The sequence below is a fragment of the Equus caballus genome, chromosome 9 (genome assembly GCF_041296265.1).
Source record: "Equus caballus isolate H_3958 breed thoroughbred chromosome 9, TB-T2T, whole genome shotgun sequence".
Taxonomy (NCBI): Eukaryota; Metazoa; Chordata; class Mammalia; order Perissodactyla; family Equidae; genus Equus; species Equus caballus.
In genome coordinates, this window is record NC_091692.1 from 23,047,888 (window position 1) to 23,067,004 (window position 19,117).

At 43.3% G+C, this 19,117-nt stretch overlaps 1 protein-coding gene across 1 annotated transcript in view; it reads right to left on the bottom strand.

Annotated features, from left to right (window-relative positions):
* The window catches only part of CLVS1 (clavesin 1), a 176,855-nt gene that overhangs the window by 16,225 nt on the left and 141,513 nt on the right, over window positions 1-19,117 (bottom strand). Inside the window, exons 4-5 of the mRNA XM_001496222.7 lie at window positions 15,993-16,103; window positions 12,323-12,558 (exon numbers count right to left, since the gene is read on the bottom strand). Coding sequence (XP_001496272.1) covers window positions 12,323-12,558; window positions 15,993-16,103 — 347 coding nt within the window. The remainder of the gene's footprint in view (window positions 1-12,322; window positions 12,559-15,992; window positions 16,104-19,117) is intronic.

The window sequence follows — 19,117 nt, forward strand, 5'->3', positions numbered from 1 at the left end:
TAATTCTGTATTTCATTGAATCTAAGATGTCATCAATTGTAGGACACATCCTGATTTCATGAATCTTTAATGTAAAAAAATTTATCTTATAATTGGTGACACACAGTAGTTCCTGGCTCTGGCCCTGCCCCTTCCGAATGCAGGGTGCTTGCTCCCACTTCCACTCCTCCTCCTTTTTCCTGGGAAAGACTTTCTCATCCTTCAAGTCTCAGCTTATGTGTGACTTCCTCAGGGAAGACCTTCCTGACCACCACTCTCTCCAGACTAGGTTGGGACCCTCATTATGCACCCTCATGGTACACTGTAATTTTCAGAGCACTTGTCACGGTGATAATGAAACAGCTGTTTGTGTAGTAATGTGTTTGAAGTCTGTCTCCTTTAACAGACTATGGACTCGGAGAGCAGGAGCATTGTCTGTCCTGCTAACCACTCTATCCTCAGCAGCTAATACCGGCCTGCACTTCATTTAATCCTCACAGCACAGCAATATGGCAGATCTATTAACTTCCATCTTAGAGAGGGGAAAACAAGGTCACAGAGAGATAGCTACTCAGGTCACGTGGCTACTAATTTAAACTCATAGAATCTGATTTCAGATCCAGGTCCCTTAACTGCTCTCTATCCTATACTGTTTCTTGGTGCTTGATAGGTACTCAATACAAATTTGTTGAATGAATAAATGAATAAAATTTTCAAGAAGATAAGTATTACTAATGTTAATTTTAATGAAATCCAGAAACTGTGAGAAATAAAAAGAATATGGAGTCAGTTATTGATAACCTTAGAGACAATTTCAAATTCTGATCAAACTGATTACAAAGACCATATTACTGTCCTATTCTATTATGGACGGTTGATGATAATTTCCTATCACTCTGCAAAGCACCCTATTCCTAACAGCATTTACTGTCATACAATTTCTTCCTTCCTTCTTTCTTTTGTGTTCTCCTTCCTTCTTTCTTTCCTATTACCTTCTCCTTTTTTCTCCCTCCCTCTCTCCTCCCTTCTTCCTTCCTTCTTGAGGAAATATGTATTGAGCACCTACTATATCCTAGGGAATATGTGAGGCACGGGATACATATTGGTGAATGAAACAACAGAATCCCTCCTGCCCTCAGAGAGTGTATAATCTATAGAAGGGAGATTGAATACATAAGTAACACCAGATTTATAATCATGGGATTGTGATCCCTATGAAGAAGGAAACAGAGTTCGGTGACAGAGAGCACCAGAATGGGAAGCGAGGGCTCATCGAGATGGGGATGGTGAAGAACTCCCTTCAGGGAAGTGAATGAAAGAAGCCAGGTCTGATGAGTGAGGAGTTGTCCCCTAGTGAGGGGAAGCACATCCCAGATCAGGGGGACCTGGGAGAAGACAAAGCCCTGCACATTGAAGGGGTGGACAGAAGCCAGTGTGGCCAGGGCCTGTGATAAGGGGAGCAGCCTTTATCTGATGCAGGAGACCAGTGGGAAGCCTCTGAAGGGTGTTAGGCAAAGGACTGGCATCACTACGATTTTTAAACATTACTCTCAAGACTACATGGATAACAGTTTAGATTCACAGGCTGGAGAAGAAGGATCAACACCAACAAAGACCAGTAAAGACGTAATGCTATCCAAGCCTAAGAGGGCAGGCTTACAGCAGAGGAGGCGGGTGCTTGGGAAATAGGGGCTCCGATGAAGACAGGCCCTTAGGGCAGACAGGGAGGAAAAGAGGCGGGGGCGGGGGAGGGTCTGTTGCTAATTCCTCTCTCTCCTTGGCTTTCCCTCTGTGCCCTGCACCCACTGTGCCTGGCCACATTCTGGGTACAGGGCTCCAAGGGTACAAAAGGCCTGAAACTGGCCCTGTGCATTAATTAAGGCAAGATAAGGGAAAGGGCCAATGAAAGTCCGACTTCCAACCAGGAATTCAAAGCATCTCCCTTCAAGCCACCATGCCACATCATTGCCTGCTTCTCTGTTAGGGGCCTGGGAATTTTCATTGTTAGTGAGAAACGGAGAGAAATCAAAACTCTAACAAAATGGACATGCTTAGGTACAATGCTGGGGAAGAAAGAAACGTACTATGTATTGTACTGTTCTTCTATAGTGCTCTGCGGTTTACTTTCTCACCCTCTGCCAGCTGATTGACAGTAAGCCCCTGAGGTTAGTAACATCCAATTTATGGTTGAGAAAGCCGAGACTCTGCACGGTTAAATGACTTGCCCAAGGTGACACAACTAGGAAAATCAGTGGACGGAGTGGATCAGAACCCGCGTCTAGTGTGATAAGGGGAGATTGGGAAATAAAGACCAATAGAGAGGAAAAGACAGTACAACCACTGCCTGAAAGTCAAGCAGCCGGGATTAGGATGCGGGGCCACGTGCCCAGAGCCCCTGAGGCCCATCCTGCAGAGCAGCGGAGCAAAGAGATGCTAAGGCTCAGTGGGGCTGATTACCACACGAACAGGAACCCAGTTGCATCCAAGTGGGGCCATAAGGGAGTTCCCAACGAGATGCCGGAAGCTCAACAATGCCCACTTATGGCCTTGACGTCAAAACTCGGACACCACAGTTTGGACACCGTAAGCCCAAATGACATCTACAAGGTTTGCCTAAACCTAAACAGGAACTGTAATTCCGTAAGCAAGCAGCATACTGTTTTTAAGAATGACATTCAAAGAGATTTTTATCACATATTATGTCAATATTTGTTTGCATCCATACGATCATTAAAGCTTGTAAGAGATTCATGGCTGGCTGGATGTTGGGCACAAACAGCATCAGCTTTGTTAGAATCGGGCAAAATCTTTGCTTACCAACAGTGTTCTTTGTTTCTCCTGCTTAGACTACATCTCCCTTTCCAAGTAATTGCGTCTGACCACGGTGATCAGCAAACAGGAGTCTTTTTCAGAACACCCACTGTGAGTAATCAAACACTTTGCATTGGAAACTAGATCCAGTCGGTTCACCCGCATCTGTTTATTTCCCTCTAATTCAACCCTACTGCTTTGCTCTTCCAGCAGCTTAGATCTCTTTATCTCATAATTTGTCATGTCATTCTTTAAAAAGGAAACATACCCCTGTACATGATGCTTTATCTAACCTCATTCATTTTCTTATCGACCAAATTCATTGTGTAGATTTTCTTTCACCCTAATGTTACATGGCTTTACAGGATGTGCTTGTGAGGAGACGGCACTCTGCATTTTTGCCACAGAAAAGAAGGCTGTATAAAAACAGGATATCCACCTCAGCCAGATGTGCAAGTAGCGATGAGGCTAAGCAGCTATTTCCCTTTGTTCTTTAAGGAATGTTAACAAATTCCTGTCAGCATCCATGAAACATGTCAGTATCCAATAACCTACATAAAACACTGAGCATTTATGACTTACCCAAGAGGCCTTTGCTTCTAGAAGCAATGAGATCTCAGGCATTAGCTGCCTGAGTAGGAATGACACCCCAAAACGAAGAAATGTAATTCTGTTTGAGTTGGAAACCAGTCACGAGACAACTTAGGGGGCAGCATAGACTGTGGTCATTCATTAAGAAATGATGTATTATGTAATTTTATTGAACGTAACATCCATATGGAACATCTGTTCCTGGGCCACACAGCAAAATGGACCCTTTCTGCGCTGACTGCTTAGAAGACAAGGGTCCTCCTGTTCCCACACTGCCACCCCTCATCCTTTTTGTATGGATCGTATTTCATGATGATGTATTACTTCTGCCGGAAATGAGTAGTTATCCAGCAAATGCATCCATTCACCCTATAAAAAGAGGACTACATGCTGAAAGATCACCAAGGTCATGGGCAATTCTACTTACAGCTGAGAACGGTTAAACTGACTTTTACCACCCAGGCAGGGCCCAGGAGGGAATAACGTGGTCTAAAATTTCCTTCTGGCTGAGAAATAGCTCAATCCAGGTGTTTCCTCCACTTTCTCCACCCTTCCCCCAAAATATCAGAGGGCTCACGATGTCTTTATGACATCTTCTCACTTCTTCCAGGTGGGATCTGGGAGGGGTATTTAGGGAAGATAAAGATGAAGGTATTTGGTCAAAAAGATCAAAAGTAGTCCTACCGCAGTACAACTGGCCAAGACCCCACAGCATTGGCCCCTTATATTGCCCACCATTTAGGGCAGACTGGGATGGGCCTGAAAGTGGAGTCACTCTTTACCGGTACAAGTGGTGGTGGAGCTCATCCTCTATAAATAATTGTCTGGACCCCTGATAAGTGCAGAAGGTTTAATAAATAGATAACAGGGGCTGGCCCCATGGCTGAGTGGTTAAGTTGGCACGCTCCGATGCAGATGGCCCAGGGTTTCGTTGGTTCAAATCCTACACAAGGACATGGCGCTGCTCATCGGGCCACGCTGAGGCAGCATCCCACATACCACAACTAGAGGGACCCACAACTGAGAATATACAACTATGTGCCTGGGGACTTTGGGGAGAAAAAGGAAAAAAATAAAATCTTAAAAAAATAATGATAAATAAATAAATAAATAAACAGATAACAACAGGAGCTATTGCATACACTCAGCCAATCTCTGTTTATGATCAGGCTACATCAAAAACTAGCCCCGACATTCCTGGAAATTACAGGAATTAACAGTTTTGACTATATGAATGGTGTTACCATATAGCTAAAAAAAAAAAAAAAAAAAAGCCTGGGAACAAACATCTTTAAATGTAAATACCTACCGAAGGCAGCAGAATCATTGCTATGTCATGTCAACTTGTAAAGTCAGTCGAGAATTAATAACCAAAATGTCATGTTTGGGCTCTTCCACAGGGGTGGTACAATGCTCTCACTTTTTGCACTGAGGTGCTTTGCTGACCCTGGTCTTTTGAGTCCATGAAAGATGGAGCCTGTGATCTCAGCACAGAGGAGATGCTCACTAAATATTTGTTGAATGGATTTGACCAGAGTGCGCACAGGGATTGCTCTCCACTTTGGATTCTGCACGTTAAAACACCTCTCCGTGTATCTTCCAAGTCACTCTGGCTCTGCTTTTCCTCAGAGCGACTCTGTTTGGCCTGGGTGGCTCTCTGGCCATGTCACAGGCTGGGTGAAGTGGTATCTCCGCTCCCCTCTTTTGCTGCACCAGGGAAGGAAAAATGTGCTTTTCTGCCCATGGTCATTTCCAGGCTTCTGAGAAGCTCCACTATCACCTGGATTGGAGTTTCTCTTTCAGTCCCGACACACGACTGTTTATTTGGAAAATTGATGAGCTAAATGACTGGAATACGAGATAGTACATTAAAAAAAAATTCCTTTTCTTGTATAGCAGGGATGCCGGCCTTTGCCAAGATCAAAATGCAGATGCTTCAGAGCACACTGGGAGGGGACTCACAGGAAACAATGAGGATGGAAATTGTCAGTCAATGGTCAGACCAGTGGATTTCCATGAACTTAAATCAGTTTCCTGACTTTCCAGTTCAAACGAGGGAGCAGAGTTTTCCTACTCTAGTCTCTGGGACATAAGTGTCCTGTGAGATGTTAACAGCTGTCCTACCCAGAAAGAATCCTATGACAAAATAGCTTTGGTGCTACAGCTTTTTTTTCCTGTAGGACTTCTCAGGACCTTGACTGTGACAATAAGAGGAAGAAAAATATTTTTAAAATCTTAGTACCAGTGAAAAAAGGGCACATGTGCACCATTTACTTATATTTTTTAAGCTAAAAAATATTAAATATGTGTGGAACATCTACACTGGGCAAGAAAGACACCACGTTTTTGGAAGCAGCTAGCAGCCTGGCTGTACAAAAAATCCCCAGACTCAGAGAGGAGGCTCGAACTTACGTCCCACCGATTTCACATAAGCGGGAATGGGCAAGGGGATGGGGTGGATGTTTTTACACTATTGTTATTCCATGAAACTTAATGGAAATTTACCATCTGTAAGATTAAAATGTAAATTCACTGTTTTTATGAAGATTAAAGATCTTAAGATAATTCTATGAAAAAATACTGATTACATCATGGCAAGATGAATTTGTGATTACTTGATAAATGCAATGTCCTCAGTAGCCAACATCAGTATGTATATGTACACACACACACACACACACACACATATGCACGCACTGTGTAGGGGGCAACAGAAAAGGTCTTTGGTGATGGAATGTCTGATGACCCCTAGCTGACCTCAAAGAAACTTCTCTGGCTCTAAAATTTCCTAAGCACCTGATAATAAGGAGAATGATAAAATATATTTTTATATAAAATTTTAATATTTTATATACAATTTTTGTTGAGGGTGTACATCCTGCAAACAGAAGCGGGCTGCAGGGTCACAGCCAAGAGGAAGGCACTCAAGATCAATGACAGGATGGCCTAAAATAGATGCTTTCTCTCCCTGGCCGCGCTGGCAGACACTGCCTGACCTTCTGGTATGGAGGGGACACAGTTTTGATCTGGTCCGCAGCCCTTCCCCTTTCTGTAACAATCCTGTTTAGTCCAGAATAACACCCTGTCCTTCCACCGGGGCAACCACGTGCCCCAGGCCTGGAAAATCAGGTGTACCCTCCCCGTGAACACTAGTGGGTTCACAGATGGCACAAAGCCTGCCTTTTCAGATCCTTTCTCTAACTTGCTCAGAAATACCAGGAGAGATGTTCTTTATTTCTTTGAGATCATCAACTCCATTGTCAATAGCTCCCATCAGTGCTGACTAAGATTAGAAGAAACCAATGGAGTAATGAAATTGTGCATCTGAGACCAATTTGCGATGTCTCACAGGCTGCAGTGGGGCTGGGCATCACTTTTGCTTCTGAGTGCTGTACCAGAGCTGTGCTGTTCCCAGCAGCCCCACCTCTGCCTCACCAGTCTGCGCTCAGAGCGCTCCAGCTCCCGGGAAGGGCTCCAGTTCCTCACTTGGAATCGAGATCTTAACATAAAATTTACATGAGGTTTATTACCAGGAGTCTTTAAAAAAAATTATATGTGTGTGTATAAATACATCTGTATATGGTTCAATATATATTTATATATACAATCTATATATACATATATGCATGAGTATATATATACATGTATGCATATATAATATATACATATATATTTTTCAATATAACCTCCCCCAAAATAAATAATCATCCACTAGTAATTGTTTCAAGATAGTGTATTTTTCTCTGTGTATGTGTGTGTGTGCCTTTAAAATAATATCTATAGCCATTTTAATTGCTTTTTCAAAGATAAAGACTAGAACCAGAAAGCAATTAATAAACAACGTCTAATAATTGAAAGAGATGTCACAAAATGTACGTACTGATTTAAAAGACCAAGCACGTACTTCATGGGGCAGGAATTTCGGGCCTGCAGTCCTAGGCCTGAAGCAAGACGGTTGGTTCCCAATCCCAAGCCATTCCCTCCTCCTTCCTGGGCGGCAGCGCTCCTTTGCTTTGGGTGTCGTCCTCCCTGTGTAAACCAGGTGTGGTCTCCTGCCCCAGAAGTCTGTAATCACACTGGACACAGGGTGAGAGCCTGGGTTCTGGGTGCCAGCACTGAGTCACACGGCCACCTTATCTTGCAACTTCTCATCAGGTGGAATAACTTTTCGTTATTGTTTAAAGCAGTTCAGTTGGAGTTTTGTCTTATTTCAGACAAAATAATTATAGTGAATACAAAGCCTATTTACTGTTATTTGTTGTACGGTTTTAATAAGTTTGGGTACCTATTTTCCAAGCTAAAACACATTCCAGTAGTAAATTAGATAGGGGAAATGCGAAGCTTCAGACTTTCCTAAGAATGGAGAGTGACAGTCCATGGCCTGAGAGCAAGGAAATGGACTCTAATTGGCAAAATAAAAAACAGAAACAAGGAGTCAAAATTATAAAACATGGGGCCATTTAGTATGGAGGCAGAGCGTGCCACACACCCAAAACCTCTCAGAGGCATCATTACGTTAAAGAACAGATCAATATCGAAACAATCTGTTCAGAGAAACTTCCATCTAAGCTAATAATTTTTAAAAGCTTTTCTGCTTAAGGGTTGTACCAAGTTTACCTGGGAAAAGAAAAGAGCCTGTCAGAATAACTCAGTCACTGAGAATATCCTACATCTTGGATTTTACTCTACATGTGTGTCAGAACGCATTGTTCTGAGCCACTTGGAACTCAGAGGTCATTTGTGCTCAGAAGCCACATTATGAAAAGTGATTAGGTCCCAAGGACAGTCCACGAAAGCCCATTTGACTCCAAATGGACCAGAAGCCTGTCAGGAACTGTGGAAGGGGTTAGGACTATAGGCAGCGTCTACCTGCCGGAAGTTACAGCGCTGTTCTGGAGGACAGACCCAGGGCATCTGGCTCAGCATAAGGAGGTGATTCCCAAAGCCATGATTCAGGCAACACACTGCGCATAGCTGTCTGCCCATCATCTCTGGACAGTGCAAACTGAGGCTGGCCAACAGCCTGGGCCAGAGAACAGACCACCATATCAGGTGGGTAACAGAAAAGATGATCTTTAAGGTCTCCAATTCTGTTTTTAATTTTCCCATTTCTCTATGGGTTCTGAGGGGTCAAAAGATGCTAGGAATGGTGACTGTTCTGTCCCTGTAATTTTCGCAGTCTCCGTGGACCTCCATCAGTGAGGCGCCTGACAGCAGGCACAGTCCAACAGCACAGGTGGTCCCTCCTTGTTAGCGTCACTGCTGGTACCGTCTCCCCACTGCCCATCCTGCTGCTGCAAAGACTCGAGGATGCCACCACCTTGAGTAGACAGCAGGAGTGGGCAGGATACCTTGGTGGCCTTGATCAGGTAACAAGATATGTACGCAATTACTAGCTTCCCCATCATAGTCTTGGATGCTGACTCTAATATCTTACCATTCTCCAAACCCAGGTCAGCTATGCCTTCCTCCATGAAGACTTCTCTAAGGGTCATCCTGGTTAGAATTAGGGACTGCTTCCTCGGAACTCTGCAGCAGATTCTTACACCTCCTTTGCAGTCCCTCTCCCATTCTACACTGTACTGTAGTTATTTGTGGGCACATCTTGTCTCCCTTACTGGGTTATAAGATCGTATAAGACAGGATCCATGAAAGCCAGGGGAAATTATCTCTTTCTGTCTAGGAGTGGACAATTTGGTTGAAACAATTGAACAAGCGCACCAACGACAGGTTTTGGAAGTAGTGGCTTTCATTCAATGTTGACATTCATATGCAGTGATCATGTATAGGGCGTCTGCTGTGTGTGTATTGCGTGTTGGACATTGAGTTGGATTCTTGGGGAGAGGGTAAGGTAAGTAAAAGTTATAGAAAGACTTTACCCTCCAGAACTCACCATTTATAATGGAAGCTGTCACCTCCTCTGATCCTCAACATCAATTCAGAGGAGGAACTTGGAGTCCGGACATGACTGGTCACCCCAAAGAGAGGTAACTTTGTAACTGATCATCTGGGAAAGAGTGGCAAATTCCTATTTTATGCTACTTGACTTTGGAAATTCAGACATATAAGGGTATGATGGCTTTATCTAAGTCTCTAGAGAGGGGTTAAGGACAGGCTACATAAGATGTCATTGTCTCTGCCCATGGCAGGATCAGGGAGAAAAGGCTGGCACTACAGCTGAGGATAACAGTATGAGGAAAAGCAGGCAGCATGTCGTATTTCATAGAGAACACGAACACAGAGTATGGAGCCAGCCTGCCCAGGTCTGGATCTCAGCTTGTCCACTTACTAGCTGTGTGACTTGGGCAGTTGCTTCACCTCTCTGTGTCTCAGTTTCCTTATTTGTGAAATGAGAATAATGATAATACCTTTCTCATACAATTGTGGTGAGGATTTAAAGAGAGAACGCAGGTGAAGGGCTTAGAACACTATCAGTCATGTGAGCTGTTATCATTGTCATTATTGTGCTGTCAGCTGGACTGAGAGTAGGTCAAGACTAAGGCCAGACCATCTCACCCATGCTAGTAAGGTCAGTCCCTTCACTGTAGAGACACAAAGTCAACATCCCAGCCACCAGGACCAACACTCCACAGAGAATGCCCGCTGCTAACCTGGGGAGTCAATGAATTTCCAGATCCTTCCACCACCAGAGGAGAGGTTTTCTGGACACTTGAGTGTGGTATTCATAACTGAGCAGGAAATGTGGGGACCCTCGTCCTGGACACTCTTTCTTGGTTCAGGATCAATATGAGCCCAGACATCCAAAGGAGACTTTAACCTTGACGCTCCTCCTTCTCCACACTTCTCCAGAGTTCAGCCCGTCCTCCACTGCTTCAGCACTGGTGCTAGCCCTCACCTTCCCCCCTGAGCCCCCATATCAGTGTTCTGTGGCTTTTAGTCTCCTTTTCCCTGCTCATTCCATGATCTTTATAAAACCCATACCTTATTATGTCATTTCTCTGCTTAACTATGTCTGATGGGTGAATACAAATGAAAGCAAAAAATAACATGGGATTGTCCCACCATCAGGATTATGATTAAAATTGAAGTCTGATGATAGCAAATACTTTTCAAGGGTCTGGGCAAGGAGAGTCTCACACACTCCTGGTGGGAGCGTCAATCAGTACGGTCATTTTGAAGAGCCTCTATGCAGTGTAGACTAGATCTAAAATGCACACACCCTCTGACCCAGCAACTGTAGGGCTCCGGGTCTACCCTGTGAGGAACTTTCCTGTGAGAACGAAGGAGGCGTAGCAAGGACATTCATTGGGCTTTGTTTGGGACAGAGAAAAAAGTCAGAAATAACCTAAATGCTCATCAATAGAGAAATGGGTAAAGAGATAAATCCATGTTCTGGAATACTACGCAGCATTAAAAACATGAGCTAGCTCTAGATTCGTTGATACAGAAAAAAGTTACATAACCATATGTTATGGGATGAATTGTTTTCCCTCCCAAATTCACGTATTGAAGTCCTAACCCCCAGTGCCTCAGAATGGGACTCTATTTTGAGATAGAGTCTTCAAAGAGGTAATTAAGGAAAAATGAGGTGGGCCCTAATGCAATATGACTGGTGCCCTTATAAGAGACTGGGACACAGACACGCACAGAAGGAAGACCATGTGAAGACACACGGAGAAGATGACCATCCGTAAACCAAGGAGAGAGGCCTCAGAAGACACCAATCCTGCCAACACCTTGATCTTGGAGTGCAGCCTCCAGAACAGTGAGAAAATAGATTTCCGTTCTTTAAGATGTCTAGTTACAGCAGCCCGAGCAAACTACACAGCATTAGGTATTTTCTTCAGATGTGTATAGATGAGTGCAATGTATGGAAGACAGAGTGGAAGGGTCCATCCCAGTCTGATAACAGTGGTTCCCTTTGGGGAGGGATTGGGATTGAGGATAGCAGTCGAAGAGGATTTTAGCCTTAAAATTAAGGTTTTACTTCTTATAATGAGAAGGTACACATATATTATTTGTTTATCAATTTAAAAAGCCCCTCTTTCATGGCACTCCACTGAATACAGTATGCAGTGTACTACCCCACCAGGATCCAACAATCTTTGGAACATTATTCCACGTCCACTCTCATCTCCTGACCCTATTTGCCACACTAGTATATCCCATACCTCTAATGCCTCTGTGCCTCTGGATGTCTCCTCTGCTTGGAATGCCTTTTCCCTTTTTTTTTTTTTTTGTTGTTGGTGAGGAAGATTGACCCTGAGCTAACACCTGTGTCGATCTTCCTCTATTTTGTATGTGGGATGCCACCACAGCATGGCTTGATGAGTGATGTGCAGGTCCATGCCTGGGATCTGAACCTGTGAATTCCGGGCCACGGAAGCAGAGTACACACACTTAACCACTACACCACCAGGCTGGCTCCAACTTTTTCCCCTTTTTCTTAAGCCTGGGCTGCTGACTTCCATCCTTCAGAGCCCAGCTCAAATATGACCTGCTTTATCAATACCTTGCTACAAGTCTTACTTGGCAGATCTTCTTGAGGCACACTTCTCATTTCTATTTGTGCTCCCAGTGCCTAATCAGTGCCTGCAGCCAAGTAAATGTCCAGTAAATGGTTCCAAACACATGGATGATAGGAACATTTTCTAGCAGATTGCTTTTTCCTTCAGCATATCTCAAAGGTCCACCATTTCATTGTTGTACATTAACAGATTCCCTAGGGCCTAGGACTGTAATCATGACATGAGCGATGTCCTAGCCTTTAACTATTTCTTTAACACAATGGGGACAACTATATTTCTGGGCAAGCCAAGCCCAATTTGCTTTCAATTCTGGTGAAATCAGCTGAGAATGTATTGCAATTCATTTTACTCAATGTGTGCCCATAAAGATCTTCAATTACTTAACCCACAGAAGGCCCAAGTCAAACATGCCTGTTGACCTGTAACTGGGAGGCTCTGATACCAGGCCTTACCTCTTCATCGGCTTGGGTGAGCATTCTCTCTCCAGGTTGGAGGATGTGTGTTTCACATGCATTGCATTATAGGAAGTGTGAGTATAGTCATTTTCGTCACTGTAGTCAGGACCGAGCAACGTCCGGGCCCATGTTCCCATGTCATAAGGAGGGAGGGTTCCTCCAAATTCGGAGGGCAAAAATTCAGGGTGAATTAGCTGGTGAAGGCTGTTTAAATTGTTTCCATGGAGGAAAATCTGGAAAGAAAAAGTAATTAGCAATAAAAAATCCTGAACATATGACCAGGCATTTAATCTAATACATAATTTAGTAATGACAAATTGGATACACCGCTGGTGATCATGGTGTTTAAAGAGGCATTCAATTTTGTGTCTGTGGCTTACCCTTCATAAAATGTTAATTTACTGCTTAGAAAGGGGGCTGAATTAATAGTCCTTAAAAATGAAGTTTATAAACAAATTGGATATTATTTGGCCATGGCCCAGATTTATACATACAGTCATCTCCTAATTACCCCTGCTGGTGGAGAAAGTAGCTATGCAGACCATCCAGACCCCCAATCACGCTTCACACTCTTCTCCACATTGCTCTGTGGTCCCTCTGGAGCACTCCCTGCCCTCTGTACCCCCATCAACACTCCCGTCCTTCCCGGGCCTACACCAGGGGGCAGCTTCTTCCTCAGTGTGTCCCAGTGACACTTGCCCATTCTGGTCCTCCCCACCCTCCTCCCAATTAACTCTTTATTATGTAATGACTTCTGTTTTTTTCTGATTTGCTCATTTATGTCTTGCTTCCTCATGGGAAGAGAAGAATACTCAGGAAAAGAGATAGTGTTTTCCTATTCTTGTAATACACTCCTAGCTACCTGGGTGGTGGGGGCACAAGGTCAAAGCTCCATCAATTCTTAGTTAATGGAATTGAAAACTGTGGCCTAAGAACTTATTGTGGGATATTTTTGCCCCAGTTTTCTATTTCTGTCTGAACTGAGGGCTAATACCCAAACAAACTGGCATCCTCTAAAGCAGCTAACGGATGGCCATGGAAATTGGTCAAGCCGGGGAGGAAACATACCCAAATTACAATTGTTTTCAGATAAACACACGAAGTGAATAAACCACAAGTTGATAATTACCATTGACTGCAGTTCAGGAATTGACTCCTGAATGTTTATTTAAAGTGTATCTGTGTAATGACATTGGTTCCCACACTTCTTCATGTTGCAGGCACAATACACATAAGTCATACCCAACTATAGGACCGTCAGTTACACGCACACACACACACGCATGCCATACTTAACCATGATGAATTGTAAATGTGATTTTTAAAATACTTAAATATAGCATAATAATACACTGTAGGGGAGAAAGACATTTCCTCTACCTTCTCTGGGTTCTTCTGGCCAGAGAACAAATTAAATTCACATGAGACAGAATAGCAGGAGAACATTAAACAAAGCTTTATAACATGTATACATGGGAGAGGCTCGGGCAAGCTGAGCAACTCACCAAAATGGCTGAAGCCACCACCTTAAATATCATGTTCAGCTAAAGAAAAAGGAGGATGTTGGGGGTGGGGGAGTCAGTTACAGGAGGTTACCAGAAACAGGAATAAGATTATTATGCAGATTTAAGTCCTTGCATTCTGTATTGATAGGAGTTTCTAGAGATAAGGTCATCCCCCTTCTTCCTGGTACAGAGAGGGAGACAACTTTACAAATGGAGATTTCCCTTACAAATGTAAATGTTTCTTAGCAAAGGAACTCTGCTTCTCAGAGCTCCTTTCCTGTCTGCAGTTTTTATTAAAAGTAACCAGCCCCAAATAATCCTCACGCCAAAGAGACAAACCTTGGGGTGGCCAATTCTAGGCCCACACAATACCATATAATATTGTATACACTACATACTAAATTATAATGTACTATATAAGTATATAATAAACACTTGCTACTTTGTTCTGTTGTGTTGATTCTAACTGATGCTGTAATGGCATCATTTCAGGATGAAGGGGACAAGAAGCTGAGTGTCAGATTCTTCAGAAGAGTAGCGTAGCACTTCAGGAAACAATGTATGTTTGCTGACGTTCAATTGGGTATGACTGAATTTTAATAAGAACTGTTTCTTTTGAAGAAATTCACGTATTCTGGGTTTTGTAAAACATCACACAGGAATTGTGTGTATCTGAATTGTAGTATCTGAAGCATGGAAAACCTGGCGCTAAATACTGGCCCTGGTGTGAAGAGCAAACATTTGTACCCACCCACCCAACACCTCCAGTTCTTAAAGAGCAGGGTGTGCTGCTGAAACTGGCCCTCTCTCCTGGGGGTCCTGTGGGATGGAGGACCTCAGCAGGTAGGAGGCTGGACCCTCCACCTGCCAGAGTCTGTTCTCTGCCCAGAGCTCCAGAAACTCCCTTCTATGGCTCAGCAACAAGTGTCGATTGCTTTGTGGGAAGAATTCCCACTGGTCAGTACAAGACAAAGCCAGTAGGAGGTCTGAAGCCACATTGGGAACAGTCTGGGACACTTTTCTGTCCTTAGCACTGTCCTGAGCCCTGGACAGATAGCAAGGCCTCAGAATGTCTCTGCCTCCTGAGGCCGGTGGGTTCCAGTTCCTAGTTTCACACTTATTTGGGGACAGGGTAACTACCCCTCCCATACCTTACTGCAATGTTTCCTAAGGACCTGGAAGCATCTGAGGTCTAGAAGTTAGGAACCCTGCAGAGCATATATGGGGGGCGGAGGGTCTCTCACATCAGCATTACCCCCTGAACACTCAGAGCTCTTCCCCAGCATGGGGGCATATGTCAGGTGCTATGAGAATGACCCTGACCAGGTTCCCTTGAGAGGTGGTGCTCCTCACCCAACAGGCAGCTGAAATCAGAAAGTTTAAAAGAAAAGAGAGTTAAATGGTAAAAAAAAAAAAAAAGAGAGAGAGAGAGAGAAAGTCACTGAGTCTCTGAGTCTCTACTACGTGAGTGGCATTATGCTACCTGCTTTCATACACTGTCTCATTAAATTACCCCAACAACACTGTGAGTGGGGGTTAGTTTCCCCATTTTACAAAGGAGGAAACTGAGATTCAGAGTGGTTAAGGAATGTTCAGGTTCTCAGCTAATCAGAATGTCATGAAAGAGTTCAGCTCTGATGGAAGACGCTGGCTTCCCAAATGTCATCAACTGATGCAATTAAGAGCTTGAAAGCCTTCTTCATAAGAGCATTATTATTTCTATGAAGGATGCTTTCCTAGCCTCAGAGGTGGTGGGGCTGGCAGCTCTGACTCAAGAGCCTTGGGGAAAATACAAATTATAAACATTCTTCATAGCGATAATATATTTGCAGGACAAAATGCTAGCTATTAAAATATTCCACGAACAGGAAGCTTCTTGACCCCATCTCTCCCACAAGCATTTACAGTAAAATGGGCATCTGGTATTTGCATGCCTTCAAAGTTTCCTTTGGTTTGTCACTGGCACTCTGAAAATAACCCAGTTCTACTAAATTATTGATTAAATCCAGGTCATTTGCAAACTCCAGCTGGGCCTCAAATGCTCAGGGACTGCAGAAAAGCAGAAAAATCACAGTGAAAAATAAGGCAAGAGGGAGAGATTGAGAAGAGAGGCACCATAATTGTCCCTCCGCATCCCCCCATTGGGTGTTTGTTTTCATTACCCGTTTCCTGGTCTTGTCTTTAAGAAACGGCTTGATGAGCGTGTACAGGGCATGAATGTACCAGGGCTGGTTGACAAAATGAACTCCTCCGAAGCGGGCAGGAAAGCTGTCCTGGGGCAGAAAGAGAGAAACACACGCCAATTAGCACGCGTTCAAGGTTAGACTGGACCAGCACCCCCGAGAATAACCAATTTCTTCTCTCTGCCTGAGGCACTAGCGAATGGTAGGAGAGAAAGAAAACACACCCCTTCTAGCTGTGAAGGTTTCCTCTCTTCCCCTTGCCGCCCTCCTCCCCTTTGACGCCATAACTTGAAACTCATGGATAGGTGCCAGGCCTGTTTTTTCCGAGTCACAGGTATATGACCTACAGGGCACAGAAGCATGTGCGGCCTGGGTATCGAGGGAGCTGGAATTCTTCGTGGTGTTAGGGAGCCAAGGCTGCAGTTCCCACAAGCGCTAAGCACAAACTGTCTTTACCCTCATTCTCTGCTCTCCCGCTCCAGCCGTCTCCACCAGCATTATCATGACAATAGCTGAACTTTCCGGGTGAGTGAGTGCTGTGTAGGAAGGGGTGGGAGCAGGATTTCAAAGGATTTTAGGAGATGGGCCTCTCTGGGTTCCACCAACGTCTGACACTGTTTGCCAGCTACTTTTTCACAGATTCAAGAACTAACGCCTTACTTCATCCTGAGACCCACACAGTCGGTTCCAGGGAAAAGACACTCGTCTATTGATGGGCTAGTTGATTCCTCTAATTTAGGGAATATGGTCCTCCTTTTCTGCAGATCAACATGTTTTGTAAATATGAAGAAATAAGAGTATTTTAAAAATGGTTCCAATTTTAGAATCCAGCTCAGGGCATAAGCTTCTGTTTTATAAGCTGCTCTCGGTGCTAATTAGATGCACAGAATAAGGACCTTGACCATAAAGTCTGAGCTAGTCCCACAGCACCAGGTCCTGAGATCCTGAAGAAGGGCCTCCGCAGATTGCACTGCATTCATCTCCGTTGATGGAATTAAAAAAGAAAGAACATCTAATGCAATTTGAATTGCTGCGTGTGCTGGCAATCAATTTCATTGCCACAAACATGTTTGTAAAATGTTAGCAAGATGAGATGAAAGCAGGAACCTAGTCCTCTGAGCAAGCAGTTCAGGCAGCTAGCTGCTCCCTGAGGGTGCATGAAACGCCTCGCCTGAGTCTTTTTTAGTAACAAGGAAAGAGGGTTATTAACTTTTTTCAGAACCTTTTGACTCTACGGGATCCCTGGGCATCTTCCACACGGAGACCTACTTTCCAATGCGAGCATGTGGAACTGTGCTTACGGGTTGACGTTTAAAAAACTTAAAAATAATTTTTGCCTCTATCTAGACATTTTAGAGTAAAATAAATATTTTGAAGACTACACTAGACAATTTCAGTAAAAGCCTTTGTTTTGCGGAGTAGGCATTTTTTATTTTGTTTATTTTATTTAAAAAAAAAAAAACAATAAAACCACCATGTAGGGGTAGAGAGTTCCTTTATACTAACTTGTACATTTGTGATAACCTCTCAGTATTCCAAATCTGGTTTTAGAAATGTAAAAGTTCTTAATAAGTTTGTCTTTTCTTTTAGGTATAGTCTAGGATCTAAAACTTCTTTGGTTTCTTAAAAAAAAAAAGAACTTCCCAAAAGTTTTTCCTTTGCAATAAGTGCCGAGCTAAATTAGTATTGCTCTTCTTGGTTCTTTTGAGCTTCTTATTCAGAGTTTAATTCATTATCCCACACACTAAACCCAGCTTCTGAGGGGCTATAGAAGAAGAATGAGAGTAACGGGTTTATTCATAAAACCGGGACTTTACTATCTTTTCTAATAAGACTGATAAGAGAGCTTTTATTTCTATTGAGAGTCTAGCTTAGTAAAGTCAAAGAAAACTGTAAATAATTCTCTAGAGGAAATAGGTACAGATCTCAAAGAAAATATTAACCTTTTAGAAATATCTAGAGACTCAGTTTTAATCTACGGAACTTCAATCATCAAAGACTTCAAAACTGTCTTCTGTTTGTGTCAAAGGAGGTTGAAAGAAAACATACAGGGCTGAGACTGCCAGTTCTCTCTCGGTTGGCTCTGGCTTCAAGTCTGCCAGCTTGAAGGCATGGGGTTTGATTATCTCATCCAGGTCAGCCAGCAGCTATGTGCAGAGAAATGCACATAATATCCTGCACCTCAGTTCCGGGTTTGGGCCCCAGGGGAAACAGGATCACAGGATCACTTTTCTTCAGGTCCCTCCTACAAAATTCAAATGGGAGGGCCTCCTGTGTAATAAAGGCAAGGTGCAAATGTTCTAGGTATTCTCTAATGAGCCTGACCACATTGTTAATAAAGGTGTGTGTGTGTGTGTGTGTGTGTGTGTGTGCGCGCGCGCACACGTTGTGCAAAGGGAAAGGCGAGGGAGGGGGAAATTAGCCAACACAACCCTCTTCTGAGCAATACTATCTTCCTTGGTGGCAGTTATCTGGGCTCACTAGCAAACTGCAGATAAAGGGGAAGTTGTCTGTCACGCAAATGTTTCCCAGGACCCCAAGGCATCCAGCACCCCCTGGAGGTGCATTTCTTAGGGGCTGGAGCAGATCTGTCTTAGATGGTAGGCCTTGAATCAATGACAGGGCAACACTTGTGTTTCAAAGTTCTTGGCAACTAAAGAGTATGCACCAAAATGTATACCCTAGGTTCAATAAACGTATTAATTTCTGCACATTTCATGCATTTTTCAATAAAAATATGACATCATTTCAAGTTATAAACATATACAAATCATAAAATTTGTCCCCTAGTTTATTTTAAATTCATTTATTTCCTTATTACAAAAATAATATCCGTTCTAGAAAAGTGAAAAATTGATTTTAAAAATCATCTGAAAAATTAGAAAATACAAGAAGACAAGAAAGAAGAAAAATCATTTACCATTCCAATGCTAAAGACATCACTTACTATTTTCTCTCTTTTTTAGTTTTGAGGAATGTTAACCCTGAGCTAACATCTGCTGCCAATCCTTCTCTTTTTTGCTGAGGAAGATTGGCCCTGAGCTAACATCCATACCTATCTTTCTCTACTTTATATGTAGGATACCTGCCACAACGTGGCTTGA